Genomic DNA, 11,065 nt, shown 5'->3' with positions numbered 1-11,065 from the left:
GAGAAATCATCTTTGTTTACTCCATTCTCGCTGCTTCCCTGGCACCATAGATAGTTCTCACTGCGAGCTCAACCGCGCGTGGCAGGTATTGAAACTATCGGTGGCACGAGTGGCGGGGCTGCATTCTAGGTTGTCAATACTATTGTTGGAACCGCACCCTCTGGAAGCCACGCTTCTATTTTCGCGCAAAACCCTGATTTATTCAGGTCACGGGGCTTCGGCCTATCACTGTAGAACCCTAGCGTGCAGGGCAGTGCCAACTGCTGATTGATACACGCACGGTCTAAGACAATCTCTGGAGCTGAGGAGCAGCGATTGGCGGATCTAGCTGGTAGTGCTTCCCAGGATACTGGGTGGCGCGTTCCGGGGATGCAGGCTCCCGGGCGGCCACAAATACCACCCGGAAGCCTGAATAAGGTTTCCCGGGTACAGTACTCCCAGCTACCAGCTAGGCCGCTATTCAGAGTGCTGGGCCTGGGGCCGAAGGACTTGCGCGCACGTGCGTGCGTGCGTCGTGCGTGGGCGCGCGTGCGCGGCGCCGCTGTCTGTGGGTTGGCTGGTGATTTTGCAAGCGGGAGGGGCCGTGCGCGCTCCTGCCTCCGGCTTGTGTCCCCCACCCCCCCTTCCCTGGTCCCGGTCGCTCCTTCGGAAAGATGTCGGACACTGCCGTTGCTGATACTCGGCGCCTCAACTCGAAGCCACAGGACCTGACCGACGCTTACGGGCCGCCAAGTAACTTCCTGGAAATCGACATCTTTAATCCACAGACGGTGGGCGTGGGCCGCGCGCGCTTCACCACCTATGAGGTTCGCATGCGGGTGAGTCACGGGGTGAGGGAGACTGCTGAGGGGAGGACCGGACAGCTGGGCGGGGAGGGCGAGGAGGGCGGGGGGTGGGGGGGAGGCTGCCGCGGGGGCGCCTAACGGTGGAGAAGGCGCCTGAAAGCCACAATTGGGGGTCCAGGGATGCATAGGTTTGGAGAGAGGTCTGCAGACTCGGTTGTGGTCCGAGGATTCAGCAAACTGCTGAGGGGGACATCAGACCGGGGTGAAGGAAAACAAGTACCCATGAGCAAGAAGTGAAGCATGGTTGGATAGGGTGGGGAGGATGGAGAAGCTTAAAGTGAGCAATTCAAGGAAATAGGAAGGAAGCAACAGAGGAAGGAAGGAAGCCTGGAAGAGGGCTGGGGGATGGAAAGCCAAGGCGAGATACCGCTAGGACCCCTAACTAAACTAGGTTGTGGGAAGTCAGCCTGAAGAGGGAGGTCAGGAAGGCCCCGCTTCGTACTAATGAGGTCTCCCTGGGATGATGGAGTTAAAGCAAAGCCTGGATTACAAGGAAGATGAAATTCCAGGATAGGGAGAAAGTAGGGTTGGTCGAGAAGAAATAATAAAGGGAGTCTCCTTGAGACTGAGCACTTTCTACACTTATGTGGAATTAGCATCTGAAGGAGAGAAGTGTTTTCTGCATAAGTTTTCTTAGAGACATGCTGTGTCTCAGTGAAACTGGGCCTTGCACCAGGGAGTGGTGGATTGTCAGTCACTGCTCTCATGCTATACTTATCCAGTAGATTTGATGTATCCAGAATGTTTATTTCAATGTCTATTGGCTCTCATTTGCATTTTCTGTATATGAGTGTCCATTTGCCCTTTCTCTCCTAGATTAACCTTTGGAATCAGACCCTGGTCTGTAGTTACTTTAATATCCGACATTTCAGGACTGCCCCAGGAGTGGAACATCTTCCACTGTACACTACAGAGGACTTTACTCTCTAGTTTTTAGTCCACAATGCAAGGATGGAATGTGCAGTTAGAGTACGTGGTTTGCAGGTTCTTTGCCAGTTGAAGTGGTTACAGGCAAAAAAAAGTTTGAGAACGATTGTCTAATTCTCCTTATGTTTTTTTCTCAGACTAGAGGGCCAGGCTATTCTCTGTGGACAGCATGCTGCTCAAACAGCATTTGAAGACCTAAAAGAGTGTATGTGCTTCCATTTTTGAACGAATTAATTGAATGAATGCACGTGCTCTCCTCCTGGGCATTGAAATCTAATTGAGAAATGATAGTCTCCAGATTCCAAGTTTGGCAAAGTCCAGACTGAAGAAAGAGAAGCAAATAGCAAAAAAATGAGAATACTCATCTATATAAGAACTATTTGAAATCATCTTTTTGGGGTAGAATGGAAGTTAGATCCCTCAGTATGGGATGAAAGCTAGGAAGCCTAGGCATAACTTGTTCAGTGTAAGGACTCTGCTGTGGAGTTTGGTGACATTGTCTTGATGCATTACCCAAGAACCTCAGGAAGTATGAATGAAATATCTCTGTGCTTCAGGCATTCTATTTACAACAGGGACTGTTTGTCTGGTGCCTACTATGTGCCAGGCACATAGATTTTAGTTTAGGTTTGGAAACTAGGTTTTAGTTTCCAAATGTTTACACAAACTCCATTTTATAGATAAGAAACGGAGGAGGAATACAATCTTAAGTAACTTGGCCAAGTACACAAAGCTAATAAGTAGCAGGTGAGGGATTTGAACCCGTGTCTGTCTGATTTCAAAGCCCATCATACTCTCTCCTTTACACGGTAGTCTCTTTGGCAGTGCTTAATTTGGTGTGCAAAGTATTTCTACCCATTAAGCTCTTCATCAATTTTTTGCACAGTTGTATAGTGATGATAGGGTTGGTGGCAGTTCCTAGTTCTGTGGGGTTAATTTGTATTGTTTATGTCAATATATAAGCTATATAGGCTTTTAACATTTCTGTTGAAATCTGTGTGGGGGAAAATTGGCCAAAATCATTTGGTATTAAATTGCTATTTTAAGTGATTGATCATAGTAGTCATTATAGGGAGCATGAGATTCAGAGAGTGGGCTTTGGGAGTTAGGCATTGTGAATGGTAGAAGCAGATGGCACTGACTTTCCCTTTGCACACGAGCTAAATATTTCTGAAGCTGTTGTCTTGCATTTTGCTCATGAAAGAATTCTTTCCCTCCCACCCATCTCCCCAAGATATGAGGAGTCTGGAGAGGTGTCCTGGTGACGTGACATGATGTGTATGGAAATTTTCAAATGTCAGTGGTCCTGTGGACTTGAACTTTGCTTCTTCTCTCCTTTCTGTTGACTTCGTGGGGATCAGATCCGAAGGACTCTATAGCCTATACTACACAATCCCGTCTTTCTCACGTGGTTTGTCGGTTGGAGCTGGGAAGCCATCCTAGGACATAGTAGCCCCTTCCTTAGATGGGTAGGTGTTGAGATGAAAGGCTGTTATTGTCACTGTCCTGTGGAAGTAGGGAAGAGTAGCATTTTTGTGAGTCAAAGGAGGAAGTTTACAAAATGGCAGTGGGTGGTTTCGTTGTGTATTGGAAGAATCTACTCAGCATTGTTTTCTTTTCTTTGGCCCTTCTGTTGGCTTTTGTAAAAGCCCACTAGTTAAGGTTCCACTTTTAAGGAGCACAGTATTTGTAATGAACTGTGGTAGAAACCTATAATCACATGATACTGAAGGGCTTTCTTTCTTGTAGGATATACTCCCCCCACCTCAGTTTTATTGAGATATAATTGACATATATATATAACGTTGTATAAATTTAAGGTTTATAATGTGATGATTTGATATACATATATATCTCTTGCAGGATTCTGAGAATGTTTTCTATAATTGGTTATCTTGAAGAGTTAATACATGCACGTGGTATAAGATTCAAAAGGTATAAAAAAGATATCCTGTAAAAATTGTCTCCCTCTCTCTGCTCTCCAGAGGTTCCTCTTTCTGAAGAAACCATGGTTTCCAGTTTCTTATTTAGTCTTCTAAAGGACGGTTTAGATAATAAAATGTTAATTTACATATATCTCACGCCACTTCAAGTCATTCACCTTCCTTGGACCTTGATCCTGGATAGACTTGTAACTAATACAACTCGGCTAGTTATTTAGCTTTTGATGACCTATAATACTTAAACCTGGATCCTGATAAAATAATTTCCAGACTTAAGAACTACAAAGCATGATGTAGTGAGGATTATGTGAAGCTCTAGCATAGCTCCAAGATGCTTTATTCCTGACCAGAGGCAATTGTGGAGAAAGGAGAAAAACTAGTTCCTTTTATTTCCATCTGCTGATCTGACTTAGCTGCTGGGAAATATAGTCACTATTAATACATGTGTTTGGCCATTTCTGTTTAGAACGTGTAGGCAAGAGTGAGGATCAGGGCTTTTTGTTTGTTGGGGATTCATGTTGCCATAGAGTCTTAGGAAAATTCTCAATGATTAAGATGTGGGAATAAGCTGATTTATATCAGGGAGCAAGCTATGTTAAGCCACCCAAATGTAATTGCTCTTTCTGCTGCACTTTCTAGATTAGGAAAGGGTAAACAGACATTTGGACCTCTATGAATAATTGAATATTTATCGGGTAACTTGCATAGTCTGCGTTTAAGGGGATACAGAAGTAGTCATGGCTCCTGATTGCAATGAAATTACAGTTAGGTAGCAAGATGAACATGATGCATAAAACAAGGTTATCAGGCAGTGCTGAAGTATAATTGTCATTAGAGTTCAGAGGAGAGGCAGGCCAATAAATTCAACTGGTATTGTCAGGAAAGACTTCCCTGATGAAGTGGGACTTGAGCTGAGATTTGTAGAATGGAGAGGATTTGGGCAGGAAAAGCAGAGGAAGGCACACCTTGGAAGTACTTATCTCACGGTCTTTATAGGGAAATTAAATTCACTTTTCAATTATTAATGTAATACATGCACATGATAAATTCAAATTGTATAGTGAAAAATGTGACCCACCCATTCCAGTTGTCTAATTTTATTCTCCAAACTCACTCACTATCTTTTCATAAACATTTTATTCATAAATATAAATATATACACAAATACAAATCCCTTTTATCTTTTATTACACTTATTGGTGTGACATTGGTTAATAATAAGATCATACACGTTTCAGGCATACGTTTTGTGATAACTAGAGCTGTATATTGCACTGTGTGCCCACCACCAACCTCAATTTCTCCTCTGTCACCATATGTTTGGCCCCTTTGCCCTTTACTATCCTACCCCTTTCCATCTGGTAACCACCATACCATTGTCTGTCTGTGTCTCTGAGTTTCAGTTTTATATCCCACATATGAGTAAAATCATATGGTTCTTAGCGTTTTCTGACTGGCTGACTTCACTTAGCGTGATATTCTCAAGGTCCCTCAATGCTGTTGCAAATAGCAGTATTTCCTCTTTTTTTGGTATTCAACCATAAATTTAGTAAGTGTTATTGAGCCAAATAATATACTAGAATACAACAGGGTACAAAATAAAGACCTTGTGAAGCTTTATAAAACAGTGGTGAAGGATATGGAGATAAAGAATGGCCCTAAAAGGAGACTGGAAATTGAAGGCAGTGGGTCATACATTCATTAACCACGTTTCAGAGCCTGAGAGCCTCACTTAGTCAACATTCCACCAAGTCCTGAGGACACAGTGATGGAAATAAAATGCCCTGTTTGTGCCTCAGGGGAATTAGACAGTAGCTGAAAGGACAGACAATTAAACAAGAAACTAAAACAAAGTGTTAGTCACAAGTAAGCCTAATTTTAAATTTTATTAAGGTTTTATTTTATCTATTTTTAGAGAGAGGGGAATGGAGGGAGAAAGACATCAATGTGTGGTTGCCTCTCATGTGGCCCCCACTGGGGACCTGGCCCACAACCCAGGGATGTGCCCTGACCGGGAATCAAACCGGCAACCCTTTGGTTCGCAGCCCACGCTCAATCCACTGAGCTACACCAGCCAGGGCACAAGTAAGCCTAATTTTAATATCAGAAATCATGGTTATGATCGTTAAGTTACATGAAAAAGTGCCTAGCACAGAGCAGGCACTCACAAAATGCTTGTTGTTTTTAATAAACTAAATGGCTACACTTGGGTGTAGAGAGGACTGACTTATTAACAATAGAAAAATTGTAAGGATTCGAAAAACAAAGAAGTTTAACACAGAAGTCTTGATGAATCATATAGCCTTGAGTTACATACAAGGTCCTTGTCCCCTGTCTCTGTGGGCTCCTCTTTGTCTACCCCAGACTAAGTTTTCTCTGCTAACTTCACTGTCTAGGAAAGCTCATTAAAAGATTTACCTGATCACACTAAATGTTTCTTTTCTTAATTCATTTCATTACCCTTCCAACACTCCAGTACTGGCCTAAACACTTGACTTTCACAGCTTCCATTAATGCAAATAGGATCTCATCAAGGTCTGGAGATCCCTAGGAGAGCTGAGATTGAATATCTTCATCTGAATGCATAAAATAGCAGCTGCTCCTGGGATATTTCCCTTGTTTACAGTGTTTCCTTCAGTCAGAGGTGAGCTCATCCACGCTGTGAAAAATGAATGAACACATTTCAGATTCTCTTAAGTGCCTGGATGAAGCCCAGTATTTCATCTTTTCTTATGGCTGAGTGGTATTCCATTGCATATTTGTACCACATCTTCTTTACGCAGTCATCTGTTGAAGGATGGTTTGGTTTTTTCCATGTCTTGGCCACCGTGAATAATGCTGCAGTGACCACAGGGATGCATATATCTTTGTGAATAAATGTTTTCGAGTTTTCAGGTAAATATTCAGAAGAAGGATAACTGGGTTATATGGTAACTCTATTCTTAATTTTTTGAGAACCTGCCATACTGTTTCCATAGTGGCTGTACCAATTTACTTTCCCACCAGCAGTGAATGAGTTTCTTTTTCTGCACAACCTCTCTCAACACTTGGTATTACCTGTGTTGTTGATAGTAGCCATTCTAACAGGTATGAGGTGGTAGCTCATTGTAGGTTTGATTTTCATTTCCCTAGTAGCTAGTGAATTGAGCATCTTTTCATATATCTGTTGGACATTTATATGTCTTCTTGAGAGTAATGTCTGTTCGGGTCCTCTGCCCATTTTTTAATTGTATTGTGTGTTTGGTATTGAATTGTATGAGTTCTTTATATATTTTGGATATTAGCCCCTTGCCAGAGCTGTTGTTTGAAAATATCATCTCCCATTAGGCTGGTTGTCTTTTTGTTTTGTTGATGTTTCCTTTTGCTGTGCAGAAGCTTTTTAGTTTGATATCATCCCATGCATTTATTTTTGCCTTTACTTCCCTTGCTGTTGCGGTCAAATTCATAAAATCTTCTCTAAGACCGAGGTCCGTGAGTTTAGTACCTGTGTTTTCTTCTATGTGATTTATTGTTTCAGATCTTACATTTAGGTCTTTGATCCATTTTGATTCATTTTTATACAGATCCCTTTAAAAATACAAATAGAGTCAAGCTATATATACTGTTCTGTATCTTGATTGTAATGCTTAATATCTTTTCATACTGGCACAGTCTTTTACATTCTTTTTGTAGTTGCATAGTATTCCACTGTATAGGCATACTATGTTTATTTACTCAATTACCTATTGATGGACACTTATTATTATTACAAATAGTAAAATGCAGTGAAAACCCTTGTACATACATATTTACATGTAACTTCAAGTGTACTTACAGGAAACATTGTAAACAGCAAGGGACTTCTAATCACTCGTTGTGACAAGGCCAGATGTGGTAAGGTTTGATGTTCATGTGGTGGTGTTTTGAAAGGGTTATAGGACCATGGTCCATAGGAGCTCTTTCTACATTGGGACCTTCTGGTTCTGACAGGCAGCCACCACAGGCTGAACATTACTTACCATCTCTCTTCTCTCGTTCTGCCCTGTAGACAAACCTACCTATCTTCAAGCTGAAGGAGTCCTGTGTACGGAGGCGCTACAGTGACTTTGAGTGGCTAAAAAATGAGCTGGAGCGAGATAGTAAGGTATGGGTCCTGTTCCCTGTGTGGCACCATTGGAGGATGAGATCTGTATAGGCTGAGAGGGCCTAAGATCAGAGACTGAAATTTTGAAGGCAGTGAGAGGGTAAACACACCCTTTCTACCAAATCCCAATATCTTGGATCTGGGTGATAACCTTTGAAACTTGAAAGTGGTAAGTTTAGGAGAGATCTTAAAGAGAAAGTATTACTTCATTTAGTGGCTAGTAAAGTCATACAACTTAACTCCTATGCGTGCTAAAAATGGAAAATACAGTGTCAGGAAAGGCCTCACTAGATTCTTGGATGGTAGTGGATTGTTAAAGAAAGTGAGGAATATTTGAAGTTTATTTCCTTTCTTTGGAGATGGTAAACCTGCCCCCCCACCAAAACAGTTGGATTAATTTTTGACCTGAGCCATCCTGGCTGTTCTTATGGTCAGCTCTTGCAAGTTGCTGCCTGTGGGGTAGAATGGACCCTATGCCTTAGGAAATGAGAAATAATACAGTGCTTTACCATCCCATTCCCTCTCTGAGTTCTCCCATGTGGCTGATATTTTGCGTCTGCCTGCAGATTGTAGTACCACCGCTGCCTGGGAAAGCCTTGAAGCGGCAGCTCCCTTTTCGAGGAGACGAAGGGATCTTTGAGGAGTCCTTCATTGAAGAAAGGAGGCAGGGCCTCGAACAGTTTATTAACAAGTGAGCCAAGTTCCCAGGGGCTCCTCTGGCTACTTTTCCATCTTGGTCTTTCTGTGCGTTTCTCCTGTCTTCACTTTTGTAATGGGTAATATGATGTGCTGTCTGTTGTGTGGTGGGCCGACTGGACAGCAAAGCTCCGTTCCTTGGAGCAGAATTCTGATCCTATACCTCAGGGCCTGAGAAAGCACTGCATGTTGCATTTGTCTAGGGATTTTCCCTCCCTTACCCTTTATCCCTCTTCCCCTCTACAGTATTAGGGTTGAAGTGGTGTCCTGCTGCTGTATGCTGCTTGCTCGAACCTTAGGGCTGACCTTGTCCTTTCTCCCCTGTCCATACCCCCATCCCTCTGCAAGTTCTCTCTGATCTCAAATACTACTGATAACCATCTTGCTCTCTTTGTAGAATTGCGGGGCACCCACTGGCCCAGAATGAACGCTGCCTACATATGTTCCTGCAGGAGGAGGCAATTGACAGGAACTACGTCCCTGGGAAGGTGCGCCAGTAGGAGCCCCTCTCACCACTTGCCCTCTACTTTCCTGCTGAAATGACATTGGTTTTTACACTAAGCCTCTCTTTCTTTCTTTGATCTGAAGTTGGCTACCCATCCCCTGGCCTGATAGACTGTCTGGCATTGTGTTCCTTGGTACCTGACTACACCGTGGGCACTCTGCTAGGAACCTCTTCTCTGAGGAGAGGTGGGGAACCACAGGCAGATGCCCTTTGCTTGGGGTTGGGGGTGGGTGGGGGGATTGGACTGGAAGGCAATTTCTCGGGCATTTACCCATGCCAGAAGGCTAATGTGGGGGGCGGGGGTCTTGTGCTGCTGAGGCACTTGGCTACATACTGATGCTGCAAGTCCAGGGGATTTTTCTTACTCTTAGGTTTAACCAGGAACGCTGAGCAGGGAAAAACCCTGCCTCTCTTACCTGCATGAGTTTTTTCCTTTTTGGGAAGGTGGTAGAGAACCAAAAGCTGTCCTCGTTTTCTCTAGGCCTGCTCCCAGTTTTTTTCAACAGTTTCTCTCCCCCTTGTTGCTTTCCATGGCAGCAATCCTCCTAGAATCTAAGCAGTTTGTTGTGGGGAGCAAGGTGTGTGGGTTTTCTGGGCCCGTCATCATGGCTGCTCCAGAGTCAGCAGAAAGCCATAGGGCAGTGGGGGAGCTCCTATTGCCGAGCCCCCTTCCTTTGTGGCTCCCCACTCCGGCTGCCTATTCTTGCTCACCAGCCAGTGAGTTGGTATGGGCCAACAGTCCTCCCTTCCCTGCTACTTTATGGATCAGCTTCGCAGGTTTGCTGGGTGGCTTGAGGGGTGGGGGCAACTCACCGCTGCCACGAAACTCCCTGAAGGTGGGAGTGGATCATTTCCTAAATATCTCCGGGTGGCAGGGAAGAGCATCACCGCTGTCTTCCGTCCTCCCTTCCCCCCCATCCCATTTAGTGCTGCCCCAGGGCAGAAGCACATGAACAAACCACATACTCTCTGACTTCTCTCAAGCATTTTGAGCCATTGGATGGGGCTCACAGGCAAGAGTGGTCTCTGCCCTCCACTTGGTCGCAGGGTTATTGAACTGCCTGAGCTTGTTTCCCGTGGAACTCCAATGTTCTCCCCAGAAGTTGAGCTAGGGATAACAGCTGGGTATGGGTTTCCCAAAAGTTAGAGTCTGAAGCAACTTCTTCAGACTGGCAAGTTTCCTGGGCTTATGTCTGGGAGGTGGTGGTTTGCTGGGGCCTGATATCTATCCCAAGGGGTAGGATGGGAGCAGATTACCTCTGGTGTCAAGGCAAAAGTGGAGGCTCTCTGCTTAGATGCCCTATCATGGAGAGATTGGAGTTCTCTGTATAGGGTCTTGGGGAAAAGGATTACTGATTCAGACAAGATTCAGAGCAGATAGATGAGGAGGGAATTTTGACCTGGGATTTGGAGCCCATCTAAATGTTAAAGTTCCCTGTGACAGATCGGCTCTCCAGCTGTTGAGCCTGTGCCAGGGGCCTTGCAGCCCCGAGAGAGAGGCTCTGCTCCCTTTCCCACCTCTCCAACGTTGGTGTTGTTGCTGCCTTTTTGATTTGTACCCTCTGTTACTGGTTTTTTTTTAAAGATAACTTCTTTCATTGTGCACAAGTGCTGAGAGCCTGAGGCCCCATTTCTGCTATGTATATATCCTGATTCGGGGCTTTTATTCAGCAACTGTTCATTCTTCTGTCAGACAATGTCATATTCAACTCTGTTCATATTAAACCACTGTGAAGCAAGCCTCTGTTGTCCAGTTTTTTTTTTTTTAATTGTCTAGGATATTCTGGATATTGTGCAGAAATCATGCAACATGGTCAATTTCCTGAGGTGATAAGTTTTGCATTTACATTTTTAAAAAATATATTTTACTGATTATGCTGTTATAGTTGTACCATTTTCCCCCCTTCACTCCCCTCTGCCCTGCTCACCCCCTCCCTCCCACATTCCCCCCAGCCTTTAGTTCATGTCAATGGGTCATACATATAAGTTCTTTGGCTTCTACATTTCCTATACTATTCTTACCCTC

The 11,065-nt window shown here is 44.1% G+C and overlaps 1 protein-coding gene across 1 annotated transcript; it reads left to right on the top strand.

Moving 5' to 3' along the window:
• Window positions 1-537: 537 nt before the first annotated feature.
• SNX12 (sorting nexin 12) lies at window positions 538-10,779 on the top strand. The gene is made up of 4 exons (XM_024555310.4): window positions 538-818; window positions 7,743-7,838; window positions 8,405-8,529; window positions 8,932-10,779. Exons 1-4 carry the CDS (start codon window positions 654-656, stop codon window positions 9,032-9,034), a joined length of 489 nt encoding a protein of 162 aa, XP_024411078.1. The 5' UTR covers window positions 538-653; the 3' UTR covers window positions 9,035-10,779.
• Window positions 10,780-11,065: the final 286 nt, after the last annotated feature.

The sequence above is a fragment of the Desmodus rotundus genome, chromosome X, assembly GCF_022682495.2.
Source record: "Desmodus rotundus isolate HL8 chromosome X, HLdesRot8A.1, whole genome shotgun sequence".
In the NCBI taxonomy this organism is placed as follows: domain Eukaryota; kingdom Metazoa; phylum Chordata; class Mammalia; order Chiroptera; family Phyllostomidae; genus Desmodus; species Desmodus rotundus.
This window is presented reverse-complemented; position numbering and strand designations above follow the sequence as displayed.

Excerpts from the sequence above, each read along its gene's own strand:
- SNX12 (XM_024555310.4), top strand. The coding sequence starts at position 654 with ATGTCGGACACTGCCGTTGCTGATACTCGGCGCCTCAACTCGAAGCCA. Across the intron at positions 819-7,742 it reads CCTATGAGGTTCGCATGCGG|ACAAACCTACCTATCTTCAA; the intron begins GTGAGTCACGGG and ends TCTGCCCTGTAG. Across the intron at positions 8,530-8,931 it reads CTCGAACAGTTTATTAACAA|AATTGCGGGGCACCCACTGG; the intron begins GTGAGCCAAGTT and ends CTCTCTTTGTAG.